This window comes from Brassica napus, chromosome C5 (assembly GCF_020379485.1).
Source record: "Brassica napus cultivar Da-Ae chromosome C5, Da-Ae, whole genome shotgun sequence".
Lineage (NCBI taxonomy): Eukaryota > Viridiplantae > Streptophyta > Magnoliopsida > Brassicales > Brassicaceae > Brassica > Brassica napus.
Genome location: NC_063448.1, coordinates 23,570,606 through 23,587,551, shown reverse-complemented (window position 1 = coordinate 23,587,551; position 16,946 = coordinate 23,570,606). Strand labels below are relative to the sequence as shown.

Below are 16,946 nucleotides of genomic sequence, written 5' to 3'. Positions count from 1 at the left end.
TCAGTACGAACGAATATTCTTTTACCCGTCCCTAAACATTACCCGATCATTTGAACCATTTGTTAAAAGGAGTAACAAAGTCGTACTCTGATTTTTCTTTTCATCTAAAATGATAGTGATGTAATGTAACGTTCCAAAACATGTGTTGTTTCAAAACAAACAATGATCGTTCCTTTTGAATATGTATCACAAATACACAAACAACCGAATATAATAAGTGTACTACTACATTCTCTAACTCTTCTTTATATATATACATATATAGATATATATATATACATATATATATCATTCACCAGCATAAGCTTCCCTTAGTACTTATTGGCTATTGAAAACTGAAAGATGTTTGATGTGTGTTTCACCGGAGAGTCCGTAGTCAAAGCTTCCGGCAACAACCCTGAGAGATCTCATAGCCTTTCTCTATCAAATCTCGACCTTCTTTCCGGCCGTTTTCCAGTGACCTACTTTTACTTCTACCCCAAGCAACCTCACTTGGTTTCAACCTTTGAATCCCTCAAAGCCTCTCTCGCTGAAACTCTAAACTACTTCTACCCTTTTGCTGGTCAGATAGTTCCAAACGAAACCTCTCATGAAGAGCCTATCATCCTCTGCAGCAACAACGGAGCCTTGCTAGTCCAAGCACGAGCCAACACCGACCTCAAAAGCCTGGACTTCTATAACCTCGACGCATTTCTCCAGGCAAAGCTTGTTCGAGTTAACCCTGACTTCCCCTTTCAGATTCAAGCGACAGAGTTCGAATGTGGAGGCTTCTCTCTAACATTCACATTCGACCACGCGCTAGGAGACGCTAGCTCTTTCGGCAAGTTCCTCACAACATGGTCAGAGATATCGAGGAAAGAGCCGGTTTCTTGTGTACCAGACCACCGGAGAAACCTCCTCCTGCCGCGCTCACCTCCGCATTACCACCCTCTCTTAGACAAAACATTCATCAAATGCAGCGTGGAGGATATCAAGAACATACCAACGCCCAAAACGCTCATCAAGCGTCTCTATCACATCAATGCTTCGAGTATAAACGCGTTGCAAGATCTAGCTAATGTAAACGGAGAGAGCAGGACGAAGATCGAAGCTTTCTCTGCTTATGTCTGGAAGAAAATGGTGGATTCTATAGAGAGCTGTCACAAAACGTGCAAGATGGGTTGGCTTGTTGACGGTAGAGGAAGACTAGAGACCGTTACCTCTAGCTACATAGGAAACGTCTTGTCTATAGCTGTCGGTGAAGCCACCATCGAAAATCTAAAACTAAACCATGTCTCAGAGATAGCAAAGATAGTGCATGAGTCGATTACTGAAGTGACAAACAATACTCATTTCACAGATTTGATAGATTGGATCGAGAGTCACCGACCTGGACTGATGTTAGCTCGGGTGGTTCTGGGACAAGAAGGACCAGCTTTGGTCTTGTCTTCAGGGAGACGGTTCCCTGTGGCTGAGTTGGATTTTGGTTTTGGTGCTCCTGTCCTTGGAACTGTATGTTCAACGGTTGAGAAAATAGGAGTTGGTTACCTCAACCAGCGACCTAGCGCCTGCAATGATGGCTCGTGGTCCGTCTCTGCTATGGTGTGGCCTGAACTCGCTGCAGCTTTAGAGTCTGACTCTGTTTTTCAGCCGATGTCTGCTAAGCATCTTCAACTCCAGACCTGACAAAGTAAGCCTAAAGGAAGTAGTAGCTTTTCAACGTTTTCTTGTAAGCTTATGGTTACAATAAGGCAAAACCACCATGGAGCCTGAGTTTTTATTTTTTTACGCATTATCTACACACTATATGTTACAACTGCAACGTAAATCAAAACAAAAACAAAATCAGTCTATGGTCATCGTGTTTTCAAGGTTTCTTCAGATATTTCTTGGCCTCTTCAGAGAAGCTTCTGGCGATTTCTTTGTTGGAGAATGTTAGAGGAAGCTCTTCATCAGCCTCACTTCTGTCTATCCAGCTGTGATGTCTACTCGAGTCCTTTGGAGTATTGTCTACATCGGTGGACTCGGTGGGCGAGTTTGGCTCGTCTGGTAACTCGCGGTACAAGTGTTTAATTATGAACAGAGCAGTATCGTTATCTCTCCAATAGTTTCTACACAATATGTAACACCCCCTTTTGAGTTCTTGGCTCTACACGTAAATGTAATGTTTTATTAATGATAAGTTATAACTTACGTATGAGCTCCTATGGCTTGTAGATACGGATGCTCAAAAGTTTTATCCTGCATCGCCCAAAGAGACTATCATGTTTTAGCCAAATCCAATACAACAGAATAATAAAAGGCTGTTAATTAGGTGAAGATGCAATAATGGTTTAACCTGTAGCATGTGATCTATTCGACCATCTCGAGTTCCGGTCAACCTTTCCATCATTAAGGAACCATAGGACCTTCCATCCTTTTCGTCATCGGTTTCTTCCGACTCTGTTCAAGTAGACAGATTCATCGACGCGGCCAGTATAAAACTTGCAAAGGAAATCGAACTTTTACCTTCTAGTCTATCCGAGCTTTTGGATTGGCAAATAGTGAGAACTCTCGTCTGCATTGAATTAAATATACGAGTCTTGTGTACGTTGAATCACAACAGATAACAACTTAAAATCATAATACAAAATGAAGAAAACTAGTTAGAAGTCTGAGGAAACACACCCGTACAGAATCAAAATGATTCATTACTCTATGTGAACGCGCTGCAAAATCCTCTTTGAAATCCTACAGAATATTACATAAGCAAACGAATTAGCAAGAGGAAAATAATAAACAAACACTGAACCACAATATTTTAATTACCTGTAATCCAATATGCAACCGCTTGCCACCTCTGTGATAGGGAACTATAACGGGTCGTCTGGGAAGGTACTCTTTGCACACAAGTGGCTCCACCCTGCGTGCACAAAACACAGTTTTGTGTTTCACACTTGCAAAAGAACGTAACATAGAGAGAGACATATCATAAAATAACTAGAGAGACAGAGAGATCATAAACTAACCTATACGCAACAGGATCATAGGGGTGAAAAATGTTGAACATTCGACGACAAGCTGGCATCTCTTCAATAACATTCTCCTCTTCCCAGTAATCCTTTCCCTTACCTAAACATGTTGAAACAGCTTTTACACTATACTGACTTTGCAAAGTAAAGTAGACAAGCGATTCAATAACAAAGCAAAGGCATTACCTATCCCAATACGTATATTTCGAAGGGCGAGAAACACTCCAAGAGGAGACCCAACTGCAAAGAAAGTGTCAACCTGAGTAGAACATGCAGTTCAAAATTAGGATGACATTTGCTTTCAGTGTGGTATCTGCTTGAGATATTGACAAGTAAATTATACGATCCCACACCTTGAACTCAAGCTTTTGGTACTTGATATAAGGAGTAAAGCTCGTAGGTCCACTGGCATCTTTAGTTAGGGCCTTCTCATTGATGTCTAGCTCAGGCAGCACAGATGCCTTGGCTTTTTCTGTTGATAACACCATTTCATACAATCACAACGATGTACATGAGATAAGTGCACCAAGTATGGAAAACATAGAAACCGAGTCAGAATTAATACCATCCGCCAATACTCTGGCATTTTCTGATTGCAGTTGCGCTACTTTTGACCGCAATAATTTAACCTAGGATAACAAATTTCCCCATTAGTGAAAAGATTTTAACTCTTTTTCTCTTTTGGTCAACCAGTAAAGAAACTGGACAACACTTCAACCTAAGGGAGTATGAGATGCTGTTAAACGCAAATGTTGGAAGCATGCAAGAACCAAAACTCGATAGTATCATCAAAGAACTGAAGCTTAGAACTTAGAAGTGTCAATGTTTACCTCTTCTTGTAATAACTTGATTGTGTCCTCGTTATTAGAATCGCCACATTTTATCTCCCAAGACTGTTCTGGAGAAGAGGAGGAAGAACCAGGTGATCTACAGTCAGCTCCATCTGGTCCATCCTGTGAGGAAACAGCTCCATCTTCCTCGCTGCCTCTTCTCTCCAAGCCCACGTTATCCACAGCAGAATCAGAGACAGCTGAATGAGCTTCCTGAATGATGTGGTGATGCTCCAATACCTTTGATTCTTTATCCATCGCGTCATTATCTTGACCTGTGGTTTCCTCCGTGTTATTCAAAAGGTTAGATTTCTCTGGCTCAAGATTCGATGGTTGATGCGAGCTACAAGGTTTGTTAGCGCTTTCTGGAATTGGAGGAGATTCTTCATCTGGAAAAAACCTCTTGTATACTGCATCCATCGGAAACGGGGACGACAAATTGTGCTGATGACATAAGATGTCGTAGGAGAGAACGCTCCCCAGAGAATGTCCATAGATGGATATCTGTAAGAAAACGTGACTTCTTAATTTAATGCGAGCTTACAATAGTCACAGGTTGATGAATGAAAAGACTAAACAGATGGGCACCTTTCCATCATAGTCCGGGTTCCGCTTTATAAATTTGAGATACAGTCTATTCAGCTGGTTTGAAACCTGGAAGATGTATAGGAGCACACATTACAACAATGCAGAAGATGAAAGTAAAAACGTCTATTTTAATATTAAAAAAACTTCGCACTACTGAAACAAAAAGAGTATCTTGCAATAATACCGAATCAATTATAGCCTGACAATAAATGGGGCTCATGTAGTATAACACATCATGAACAGTTGCGCTCAGCATCTCCCGCAGACGCCGTACACCTTCTAGTGTACATTTATCAACAGCAGCTTCACCACTTAGCTTTAGACCTTTTCTCCACTACAAAAACAATTGAGAGAGAAAGAATTTGTGAAGCTAGATCATACTATACAAATATAAACCAGAAAAGTGTGTTATATATACCTGGCATGGGATGAAAAGGACTCTCTGAGTTCCACGCTGGTGAGAGGTTAGATGACGTTCACCTAAAGCTGCTGTGATTTGACGGAAGTTTCCAACGTCGTCAACAAGATTAGACTTCTCAACTTTTTGGCCGATACCATGAACCATAAACACAAGATGTCGAACAGGGACCTGGACACAATAACACAGAATAGAGTTGTTTCAGGGAGCTTGAAAATATTGAGACATTAATTTGACAATAGATATGAGATGCTCTATACTAAGACATACTTGAGAACAATAGTCGTCCATTTCTTCCTCTTTCTGTTGGCGTAGTTCTTCCTGTGAACAGAAGCACAAGAAATATGATTCACTTTCTTAATCAGTAAACGCTGCTCAGCCAACTTTCAAAATTTCTGATGAGAGCTTAGAAAAGAGATGTGAGACTTAGTTCCAAAACATTTTTTAAGAACCTGTGTAGGTTTAGGAGAGTAGGAGCCAGCATAACCACGTCTCAGCTTAATTCCATTCCCAGTATAGCCAACAATGCCAGAGAATCCAGAGGGATCAACATTAAGCCAAGCTTCCCAAGTATCATCCTCCCCGGTAAATAGAGCATGAAGTCCCTACATTAACGACTTAGGATCATATAATTTAAGCTGAAAATAAAAGTACATTTTTTTATACATGAACTATAAAACACGTACCAAACTGGAACCCTGCAAATCAACTCGAGCTGCAAAAAGACCAGAGGGTTGGAACCTTCTTCTGCGCCAGACCTGCGTGAACGAAACCGAACTGAATTGGTGCTATTGTCTTATCATCAACATTTATATCAACATTTTCCAGCAAAAAGAAAAAGTATGAACTGTTTCTGGTGGCCAACCAGCTGGTTATAATATCGAAATGTATTCACCAGAAACATATCTAACCTTGTTACGATACGCAACCTCCAATTGTTCAGCAACCGTTTCAGGAATTGGAAGCCAGTCTAGGCCACCTTTACGAGCAAACCAGTGGCCTCTAAGCACACGCCTATTATCCCCGTTCCAGTACACGGGAAAACAATGCCTCCTCACCAAGTCCACCTGCAGCATTCCGGTTCCTTGGTCAGAAAAATGGATTGAAACATAAGGACTCTAATGGTTCAACAACGTTATAAATCTACATGAAAATTCAAAAACACTCTTTGAATCTGTGTCCAAAGAGAACGGTGATACCTCATAGAGCCCACCCTTAACAGGTACACCAACTCTCTCCTCTTCAACATCATATAGACTGGATGATACAGAAGCTTCTGGAAGAGTTTCCATTGACTGCTTGTTGGATTTCTTTTTAGAATTAGCTTGTGGTATAGGGCCTACGCTGCATTCTGCATACTCTTTCCACCAGAATGACAGCAGCTCATCCTCTCTCTATTGCACAAGAGGAGAAATAAGCAATCGTCACAGTTCCATTCAAATTTTGAACCAAAGAGCCACCAGAATTCAAGAAGTTTAGAAGAAGAATAAAGGAGAAGAACCTGGAGGAAAGAAGCCTCAATGGCAAGAGAATCCCTCATACCAAAACGGAAATACTCACTCTTTCCTACTACGTCAGTGCGAGGTACTGAAGCAGCTAACTCTGCACAAAACAACAAGAGAGAGAGAGAGAGAGAGAAAAAAAAAAAAAAAGAATCACTCTTTTCTTCTCCATTGTCCATCATTACATAAGACATTGGAAGCTTGAGCAAGCTAATAAAGACTCACCGTTCTCAGCTAAAGGAACCTTGCAGAAGTACCAGCGAACATCACTGCCATCTGAAGGGCTTCTGGTCTGAGCGAGATACTTTTGTCTGCCATGGCATTGCTCAATCACATCTTCTAACCTGGCGATGTTGGAAGGCGTGTTCTTCAACAAATCCGGGGAGGTTGTATTAACCGCCGGAGTACTTCTTTCTGTATCTTCCATCTGATCAAAACCACAGAAACCTTAAATCAGTAAGTTTGGATCAACAACTAAGTCTGATCTCGAATCAAATTCGAGTTCCCGGTAACCAAAAGCCCTACATAGAGAATCTAGAATCTGATCATACCGAGAACAAAAAAAGCTTCAAGGAGTCACGAGAAGAGGTGGCGGAAGATTTCGACAGAAGAAACAAAACAAAACAAAGGTCGTGATGACAGCTGGGAAATCGATTTGAAGGTTTGGTTTTGCTGAAAGAATATTCGTGAGAGACCCAAACTTTTGTTTAAGCGGTTGCGTGCACTGTCATCTCTCAACTACTGCCACGTCAGCGCTCCGCAGCCGGACCCAATTTTGGATATTGTTATTTTTTTTCAGGTCGGAATAAGTTTAACGAAATTGAAAATTTAGCAAAGACGAGACGACCAAAATTGCGCAGTTAAGATCTAGCCCCATGGGTTCCGATCGAATTCTTCATATTTGTAATTGTAATCATCCAACTCTTGTTCTTCAACGGTGTATAAGGGCGGACGCAAGGCTAACGGTACGGGTCATGTGCCCCCGACTGATTTTTCATTTTCTTGTAATAATTAGTACAAATCTAAGGGTTGTTTCTACTTACAAAATTATGCAAAAAAGTCAAATGTGCCCCCATCTAAATGTAGTCCTGCATCCGCCCCGAACGCATTGAACTTGTAACGCTAACGATCGACAAAACCAACCATACATCAAAGCCAAACCCGGTTATTTAATTTTACCTATATTCTATAACCAAAAGTTATCTGGATTAAAACTTATGTCACTCTTCTTCTGAACATTTCTTAATAATCATATGTACTAAAGTTCTCACTGGTCATTACTACTAGTGAAAACCCTATCCAAATCAAAGTTCGACCCATAATTAGCTAATTAAGCAACCGATACACACGTATACTTGTTCCGAACATGAGAAAAGAGGATTCGAACCACCGAGGAAGGTGAAGCACATGTCGCTTTCTCACTAATCTAGAGAGGCCGCAGCAATTACTCATGTTGGTTAAATAATAGTATGTACCAACTTCAGGTAGAGGTCGAGTCTAAAATAAGCGATCCTAAAAAAATAAAAAAAAATAAAAAAATAAGTGATCTTAATTTCTTTAAAAGGTTTTGCTTTACAGAAACCATGGATTACATACGTCAACTGATGCTTAAACATAATGAAGGACAAGCCACACCAAATTTTACCCACTTCAATTCATGGAATGTTAGACAATAAAAAGTTGGTTGATCTAACCACGTGACGTGATATATGAGGATTAGCAGCTACGGTGCAAAGATTCTAGCACCCACAACGCAATTACCCAACTTGGATTTTCTATTTATTTATTTATTTATTTTTTTTGCTGATTTAAAATAAAAAATAAAAATGAACCAATCGCGGGCCGCCACGTGTCAGTGGAGCCCGCGAAACAGTGCAAAAGACGTCTCTTATTTCGCGACGGAAAACAACGGTCTCCCCCTTTTTGGTGGGGCCCACAACTAGTGTTGGGTTCGCGGGTCAACCCGCCCTGACCCGCCCCGCCCCGCCGCGGATCGAATCATTTTTTCGATTCAAAAAATCGACCCGTATAACCCGCAAACAAAAACTTTTATATCCGCACCCGCCCCGCCAAAACCCGCGGCTAACCCGCCAAACCCGCGGGTAATATTAATTATATTAAAAATAGTTATTTTAATTAAAAATGATTATTTTCTAATTATATAATAATTATTTTATTTAAAAATAATTATTTTTTATTTATATAATAGTTATTTTTAAAAAATACTATTAAAAAAATATATTTATAATTAAAATTATACAAATATTTATTGTTTTTATATATTTTACGAAAAATGTTTTTTTTTTTCAAATATTTTTTTTTTTTTAATTTGCGGGTTGGCGGGTACCCGCGATTCAAATTCGGCTGACCCGCACCCGCCCCGCTCAAAATAATCTCGACCCGCACCCGCACCCGCGATTTAAAAATTTCAAATGGTTCGACCCGCACCCGCCCCGCGGCGGGTCAAACGGGGCGGAGCCCGCCGGCAATGATTAAATTTTCCAGCTCTACCCACAACACATTTTCCCCTAAAAACCCACTTCATGACTTCAAAGTACATTAAATACATGTAAAAATACTTGCAATTAAATACCACATTGTTAAAATAAAACTGATAATATAAGAAATTAAATACTCAATATCCCCCGGCCCACTCAAACACACAGTTAAAAAGCAAAGTCCACTTTAAAATAAACTGTTTCCTATTTTAACCATAGTAGATTTGAGAGATTCACAATCACCAAAAACTAATACTAAAAAATAATACAATAAATAGTTTAAATTTTTTTTAAAAAAACTCAATTCAATTGTCTAAGTTAGATTTTTTTTCTTCATTCTCTGATTACCGCAAAAGAACCACTAAAAACAAACATTTATTTACTGAAGTGGGTGCCACACTCACCGGAAATTAATAGATAAAACAGATATAATTTGTTTGATTGTCAGAAAAACCCGAAAAGCCCTTTCTTCAAAAAGCAGTAGATCAACAACTTGACGCTTTTTCCTTTCCACCATCACCGGTCAACATCACCTCACCGTTCCACCATCACATTCACATCCATCTTCTTCGTATATGAGACCTCGTATCCGAGATGCCTCTGACAAACTCCGCCCTACCCGATCCTCCTTCGACGACGACGGTGAACCAAAGTTTCACCGGAAACACCCTCCGCCTCTCCGCACCATGTTCGGCCGATGGCGGAAATGGACTGTCCTCGTGGCGGCGATCTGGATCCAGGCTTCGACTGGAACCAACTTCGATTTCTCGGCCTACTCATCCCATCTCAAATCAGTACTCGGAATCTCTCAGGTGAGGTTGAATTACCTCGCCGTGGCTTCTGATTTGGGAAAAGCGTTCGGGTGGTCGTCGGGGATCGCTCTAGGTTATTTCCCTCTCTCCGTCGTTCTTTTCGCGGCGGCGGCTATGGGGTTCGTTGGCTATGGTGTTCAGTGGTTAGTCATCACCAACGTCATCGCTCTTCCTTATTCTCTGGTACGTTCTTCTTGATCCATATCAAGAATCAAGAATCAAGAATCAAGAAATCGTTTTTTGACTTAAAGAAGATCACTTTCTCATATGTATAGGTGTTTCTGTGCTGCTTGTTGGCTGGATTGAGCATATGTTGGTTCAACACAGCTTGTTTCATCCTCTGTATCCGTCACTTCCCGACCAATCGTGCACTCGCTTTGTCTCTAACGGTAAGCTTCAATGGAATCAGTGCAGCCTTATACTCGCTCGCTTTCAATGCACTTAACCCGTCATCCTCAAATCTGTACCTTCTGCTGAACTCTCTGGTTCCTCTTGGTGTCTCGTTAGCTGCACTCTACCCTGTTCTTGTTAAACCATCTCTAGACCCTACACCAGACAGTGAATCACGGCGACATGACTCCCATGTGTTTGCCATTATGAATGTCGTAGCCGTCGTTACCAGTTTCCACCTTCTTCTGTCTAGTTCCAGTACCAATGTGACTTCATCAGCTCGTTTGCATTTAGTGGGAGCTATCTTCCTTATGGTTTTCCCCTTATGTGCTCCTCTTCTCGTTTATGCTCGGGATTACTATTTTCCTGACATTAACCAACATGACAGCTCTGGCTATGTTATGCTTAACATAGACGAGCTCAAGCTGCAGAAAGCATCTGTTACGGGTACTGCCAAGGAAGGGAACATAGTGAGGCTCGGTGATGAACACTCGTTTGGGTTGCTCATAACTAGATTGGAGTTTTGGTTATACTACATTGCGTACTTCTGTGGTGGCACGATTGGCCTTGTTTATAGCAACAACTTGGGTCAGATTGCTCAGTCTTTAGGACAAAGCTCGACAACACTCGTCACAGTCTACTCTTCGTTCTCCTTCTTTGGCCGGTTGCTCTCTGCTGCGCCAGATTTTATCCACAAGTAAGTTTCACTTTTTAAGATTAAGGAACTTCTGATGTGAGATTAGGATCAAATGTCATTGATAGATTTTGCATCTTGCAGGAGGTTTCGTTTAACAAGAACCGGCTGGTTTACAATCGCACTCTTGCCAACCCCTATCGCTTTCTTTCTACTAGCGATATCATCCTTACAGCAGTTAGCATTGCAGACCGCAACTGCTTTAATTGGTCTGAGCTCAGGATTCATATTCGCAGCTGCAGTCTCCATAACATCTGAACTTTTTGGACCAAATAGCGTAGGTGTTAACCACAACATTCTCATAACAAACATACCAATCGGCTCACTCCTATACGGTTTCATCGCTGCATCCATCTACGAAGCCAACGCAAACCCTGAGATTAGAACTGTGGTGTCTGACTCGGTCGTTTGCATCGGAAGAGATTGCTACCACAAAACGTTTGTGCTTTGGGGTTGCTTGTCTCTTCTTGGTCTTGCTTCAAGTTTTCTGCTGTACATGAGAACCAAACCGGTTTATCACCGGCTTGAACAAGACCGGGTTTCCGTAACGTCATCATCGTACAAGGATATTGATTCAATGTAAATCAAATTGTAACACAAGAGACCACAATCTTTTCTTTTTTAAAAGCCACAGAAAGATTAATACATTTTGTTCTTGTTATCACATCATTCTCCTAATGAGAATCTTTTTGCACAACATAAATTAAAATGTCGATTAATAAAAGTAATTAAACACGCATTTGAAGGGTCCCCACACTGAAAGCAGGAAAGAAAAGAGTGATCAAAATTGACGCTCATCATGAATTAGCCGTTGTGGAGACTTTGTCATCATTTTTCTTCTCTCTCTCTCTTTTTATTGCTCAAACGGAAGTGAAACCCTAAGAAGTTTTCATTTTGCATAGTTGATGGCGGATTTTGGGTATCTATCGGATACGGACGATTCAGCAGTGGAAGAGCTGATATCGCAAGCGAAGGAGCTTTCAGCTTTGGAGCAAATAGCAGCCATCAATTGTTCTAGCTTCACCGACTCTTCTACTCTTCCCGATGATCTCGAATCTCGTTTCCGTCGCCTCAAGTCTCTTCCTCCCGCTCGACCCGACCCGGTTTCGTCTAAGATTAGTAAGAAGAAGGATCTCACGCACTCCAAGAGCGTGGTGGGTTACCCAAAGGATGCAGATTTCTCTGGAAACCCAGTTAAAAAATGTGGTTTTGATGAGGATTCGAGTATTTTCAAGCGAGATCTGGGAGTGAATTCGGGTTTTGAGAGAAGCTCGCGAGCTGGGCTTGACTCTGATGGAAGTGGAGATTTCTCTGATTCTGGAAACATCGGTTCGAGTAAGATCTTCTCGCCAGCTAAACAAACCCAGAAGCTTCCTAAAGAGAAACGCAGAGTCGCATCCTCTTCTGTTGATTTAGCGACCCCACCGTCATCGGATTCAGAACCGGAAATGAGATCCAAGTCGAAATCAAGCTCATGGGTTAAGAAGTTGTCTCCATCAAAGATCATTCGTTACATTTGGTCTTCTCCCAACAAATCATCATCCGCCAAGAAGAAGAACATCAAAAGCATCAAATCATTTACTGCATCTGGTCGCGCATCTTCTGATGTTGATTTCGACGACTTTCTGTCCGATTTAAATGCATATTCAGTCGAGGACCAAAGGAAGATGCTGAAGAAAGCACTCAAAGAACAGCAGAAGATGCGCAAAGAAGCTGCTCAAATCATCAAAATGACCAGAAAGGCTTCTGCTAGATTTGATTTTGATGATTAATATTCTTCGCCTTGTTGTTTTTGAGTTTTGAGAAAAGCTAGCAGACGCACATTACCAAAAATAATTTAAATTTACCAAATATAAATAAGTTCTCCTTTAATTAATAGTACTATAATCTATTAAATTTTCCTTTTCCAACAATTCGTTTCTGTTAGTTATATTCGAGTTGTATTATTTCCAATCCGAGTTAAATCCAATGTGGTTTTTTTTTTATAACACTGAGAAACAAAGTAACAAGGACAAGTACGATGTTCACAAAGAAAACACCGAAAATAAAACGACAAAGCTGAAACAAAAGATGCCAGTAAGCATCCAAGAAAGATGCGTAAGAAAATGATAATGTAAGAGGAAACATATAAGCGTGTAGGGTGAAATGTTGACCCTTCCTCTAGTTGGAAGAAGCTTCCAGGGCCAGCAGATGGTGAAGCCAAGCAGGTTCATGCTGTGCCATGTATGATTGATAGCGCCGATCTCGTGTTACACTCACGGCGATAGTTGCAGCTGCCTCATTACGTTCTTGCAAGGCGTGGTTAAGGCTCCATCCATTAATCCCATTGAGAAGTTGGTTTATAGATTGCACCACACCAGTAAACTCAAGGTGGTGAAATGACTCAGAAAGGACATTATGGAGTTGTTCAGATGAAGCTTCGAAGATAACGTTGACATGGTGAGTGTTATGCATGCATTCCACCGCCCAGTGCATTGCCCATAGATCTGCTTCCGCTTTGGATCGCATGAAGGAGTATGAACGTCTGCTATGCATAATGGTTTGACCATCTTCTCCACGAAGAATCCACGAAGCTCCACTCGGGTGATGAGGGTCTACCCATGATGAACCCACGTTACACTTCAAACATCCAGACGGTGGCTTAATCCACCCAATAGGTTCTTTTGTTCTTACCACATCATCTACTATCTCCGTGTTTGACTTGAGGATCATGGTCTTCTGCCATGAGGAAGCTTCCTCAAAGGCCCTAGATGCAATGGTGTAGGCCGTTACCGTCTTGTTTTCAAAGGCCAGTGCATTCCTCGCCTTCCATAATTCCCATACAAGCCAAGGGAAAACACTTCGCGTATTGGAATCCCCCTCATTTGAATTGTATACCTTCAAGAGATGTAAGAAGTTTAGGAATACAGAGTTCCTTGAAAAACCAGTTTGAGGTAATGGAATGTTGGCAAGGTCCCAAACTTCTTTTGCCTTTTCACAAACGAAAAGCATATGGCAAATGCTTTCAGATTCTCTTGAACAGTTAGAGCAAGTGGTATCAATCTGAATACCCCGAGTGGTAAGACGCTCCTTAACTGCCAAAGCTCCCGATAGAGCTCTCCAAATAAAGTGTTTAATCTTTGGAGGCGCTTTGATTTTCCAGAGATTCTTCCACAACTGTTTTTCGATCAGTGGCAAGACGCGAGCTTGGGGATGATTGAAGTCAGTCAGGGCTTCTAAGAGCTTATATCCACTCCGAGTATTGTATCTTCCATCTTTACTGAAACCCCATCGGACTGAATCTTCCTGATTAACACAAGGTTTTATCAACAGGATCCTTTGGACATCCTCAGGCGTGAAGGTTTGTCTTAGCAAGGGTTGATTCCAAACGCTAGTCCCCTCGATAAGAAGATCAGATACCTTAAGGGCCAAGTTAACAACACTGTTTGCTTTGTACATTGGCGGTCGAGGAATAGTATCAATAATCCACTTTTCAACCCACACGTTGGAGCTGATACCATTTCCAGTATGTCTAAAAAGACCTTGTTGTAGGAGCTCTCTGCCATGCATGATGCTTCTCCACACAAAGGAAGGACGCGAGCCCAAACCACATTCCAGGAAGTTGCCTCTTCTGAAGTATTTACCTTTAAGTACTTTGGCCACCAATGAGTTTGGATTGTTCCAGATTCTCCATGCTTGTTTCCCTAGTAGAGCTTGATTAAACTTGCCAATATCATGGAAGCCAAGACCTCCTTGCTCCTTAGGTTTACATAGTTTTTGCCACGCTACCCATGGAATCTTTCTTTTCTTATCTCCACTGCTCCACCAGTACTCCACAATAGCGCTAGTGATCTTCGCACACAGATCTTTGGGTAACCTGAACACTGACATAGCATAAACTGGAAGTGCTAAGGCCACTGATTTTAACAGTACTTTTTTTGCACCTTGCGATAGGGTTTTAGAGTACCAGCCTTGGAGTCTGCCTTCCAGCTTCTCTTTAATGAAACTTAAAAGGTCCCGTTTTGAGCCTTTGAAACACTCAGGCAACCCCAAGTAATTCCCTTCACCCCCTTCCTTGTCGATGCCCAAAGCTATCTTGACATCCGCCTTAGTTTGATCCCCGATGCCTTTTCCAAAGATAATTGACGACTTGGCCTTGTTGATTAACTGTCCAGATGCATCTCCATATAGTTTCAAACATCTGGTTATTTCCTCGCTTTCTATGACATCCGCGTCACATAGCAATAAGCTATCATCGGCGAACAGCAAGTGATGGACTGGAGGACTAGATGTAGCTAGCTTGATCCCATGTAATTTCCCTTTTGCTTCAAACGCATTCAGAACATGAACCAACGCTTCCAAAGGATAAATAAGAAAGGGGAAAGAGGATCTCCTTGTCTTATCCCTCTTTCAGGCTTGATGAATCCATGTGATCGAGCATTTAGTAACACCGAGAAAGAGACAGTGCTTATGCAAGCCATTGTCCAACTTACCCATTTTCTATCAAAGCCCATTCTCTCCAACAAAACCTCCAGGAAGTTCCATTCTACTCGATCGTAGGCTTTCGACATGTCTGTTTTCACAGCCATACTCTGGCTACCAATCTTTTCGTTCGTACCCAGACCGTGCACTAGCTCATGTGCGATGATCACATTGTCTGTGATAAGTCGGCCTCCCACAAAGGCTCCTTGTGTCTCTGAGATTATCTCTGGGAGTATCAGCTTGAGTCTTTTACACATAATCCTCGAGATAATTTTGTACTGGACAGTACAAAGACTTATGGGCCTCATGTCCTTCATCTCTGTGGGATCAGTAACCTTAGCTAGCAAGCATAGCTGTGTATGATTCCAACCAGCCGGGAGGATAGACGTTCGAAAGAAACCTTGCACATCCTGGATCAGTTTAGGACCAACCACGTGCCAGTACTTTTGGTAAAAGAAGCCCGTGAGACCATCTTCCCCTGGTGAACTGCTGGCTTTTATTCCAAACGTCGCCTTCTTAATTTCCTCTGGTGACACTTCTCTCGTCAGACTATCGTTCATCTCGGTGGTCACCCTGGCGTTGAAACCTACAAATAAAGTTTCCAGATCAACCGGGTTTGAGCTAGTGAAGAGGTCACGAAAGTACTCAACCGCTATGTTCCCTTTAGACCCCTCTGTGAAATGCTCATTACCAAATATGTCCTTCAAGATCATGATTTTATTCCTTATCTTTTTTCCTTTCATGACATTGTGAAAGTACGTGGTGTTTCTGTCCCCCTCTCTCAGCCATTCTTCTCGACTCCTCTGTCTCCAGAAAATCTCCTCTTCGTAGAATGCTTTAGAAAGTTCTTGTTTTAGCCTCCTCAAGACACCAAAGACTGGGAACCGTTTCGATGATTCTTTTTCAAGCTCAGTCTGCAGACGTTCGATCTTTGTTTTAGAGTTCCAGTCACTAGCTTTTTTAAGCTTAGCTAGTTCTGTTCTGCATTAAGCAATGCGGTCTAGAACACTTAGATCCGACGAGTCATTCTCTGCCTCCCAACCATGAATGATGGCTTCTTCCACACCTCTTTTACCAAACATCCGCTTATCAAAGTAAAACCGTCCTCTTTGTAGACTCTCTGGTTCCAGTGCAAACTCAATTCGCAACGGTCGGTGGTCAGAGGGCCACATACTCATGTACTCAGTTGATGATTGGGGGAAGAGACGAAACCATGCATCATTACCAAAACTTCTATCCAAACGACACTGTATCCAGACGTTGTCTCTCTTACCGGCCCAAGAGAGGCTGTTGCCTTTGAATCTCATCTCTCTGATCTTACATGCTTCAGCCATGTTTCTAAAGTCCCAGAACGTGGACTCCTCTCTAGTTGGACCACCAAGTTTCTCACCGTGATGCATCAACTCATTAAAGTCACCAACCAACACCCATGCCTCATCTCTATGCATTCCAATGTTAGTTAACTGCTCCCACACCACTCTACGCCTTTCTCTCACTGGGTCTCCGTAGAAGCATGATAGAAAAAATACCATAGAACCAATTGTGATTTTAAGGTCAATAATTCTTTTATCACTGTGAAGAATCTCGACCCCATAACTGCTTTTCCACATTAAAGCTAAGCCCCCACTGCGACCAATGGGCTCAACCGTATGTAGTTTATCATAACCCAAACTTGCTTTTAGAACATCCATATAAGTAAACCTTTGCTTCGTCTCCATCAAGAACAAAAAATCCAGGAAAAACTGACGACGAAAATCCCGGAT

At 41.7% G+C, this 16,946-nt stretch overlaps 4 protein-coding genes across 5 annotated transcripts; 3 read left to right on the top strand and 1 right to left on the bottom strand.

The window, feature by feature from the left end:
• Positions 1 to 80: 80 nt before the first annotated feature.
• On the top strand, positions 81 to 2,179 carry LOC106452567 (coniferyl alcohol acyltransferase). The gene is made up of 2 exons (XM_013894719.3): positions 81 to 1,669; positions 1,852 to 2,179. Exon 1 carries the CDS (start codon positions 343 to 345, stop codon positions 1,663 to 1,665), a length of 1,323 nt encoding a protein of 440 aa, XP_013750173.1. The 5' UTR covers positions 81 to 342; the 3' UTR covers positions 1,666 to 1,669; positions 1,852 to 2,179.
• Positions 1,689 to 7,135, bottom strand: LOC111206487 (phospholipase SGR2-like). Of its 2 annotated transcripts, XM_048757070.1 has the most exons (22): positions 6,880 to 7,135; positions 6,554 to 6,755; positions 6,328 to 6,428; positions 6,026 to 6,220; positions 5,738 to 5,893; positions 5,513 to 5,584; positions 5,279 to 5,431; positions 5,097 to 5,147; positions 4,827 to 4,997; positions 4,593 to 4,742; positions 4,409 to 4,474; positions 3,821 to 4,324; positions 3,556 to 3,619; positions 3,344 to 3,462; positions 3,177 to 3,249; positions 2,988 to 3,090; positions 2,788 to 2,881; positions 2,647 to 2,709; positions 2,488 to 2,536; positions 2,318 to 2,421; positions 2,174 to 2,220; positions 1,689 to 2,090 (listed from the first exon to the last, which is right to left on the bottom strand). In XM_048757070.1, exons 2-22 carry the CDS (start codon positions 6,753 to 6,755, stop codon positions 1,847 to 1,849), a joined length of 2,781 nt encoding a protein of 926 aa, XP_048613027.1. In that variant the 5' UTR covers positions 6,880 to 7,135; the 3' UTR covers positions 1,689 to 1,846. The 2 variants fall into 2 exon arrangements, with proteins under 2 accessions (XP_048613027.1, XP_022559206.1); XM_022703485.2 differs by lacking the exons at positions 6,328 to 6,428; positions 6,554 to 6,755; positions 6,880 to 7,135 and having other exon boundaries at positions 5,738 to 5,910; positions 6,026 to 6,226.
• A 2,138-nt stretch (positions 7,136 to 9,273) lies between these two features.
• LOC111206488 (protein NUCLEAR FUSION DEFECTIVE 4) lies at positions 9,274 to 11,386 on the top strand. The gene is made up of 3 exons (XM_048757069.1): positions 9,274 to 9,821; positions 9,914 to 10,725; positions 10,807 to 11,386. Exons 1-3 carry the CDS (start codon positions 9,402 to 9,404, stop codon positions 11,303 to 11,305), a joined length of 1,731 nt encoding a protein of 576 aa, XP_048613026.1. The 5' UTR covers positions 9,274 to 9,401; the 3' UTR covers positions 11,306 to 11,386.
• A 137-nt stretch (positions 11,387 to 11,523) lies between these two features.
• Positions 11,524 to 12,707, top strand: LOC111206489. Its single transcript, XM_022703487.2, has one exon. It carries the CDS (start codon positions 11,628 to 11,630, stop codon positions 12,492 to 12,494), a length of 867 nt encoding a protein of 288 aa, XP_022559208.1. The 5' UTR covers positions 11,524 to 11,627; the 3' UTR covers positions 12,495 to 12,707.
• The last annotated feature ends 4,239 nt before the right edge of the window (positions 12,708 to 16,946 follow it).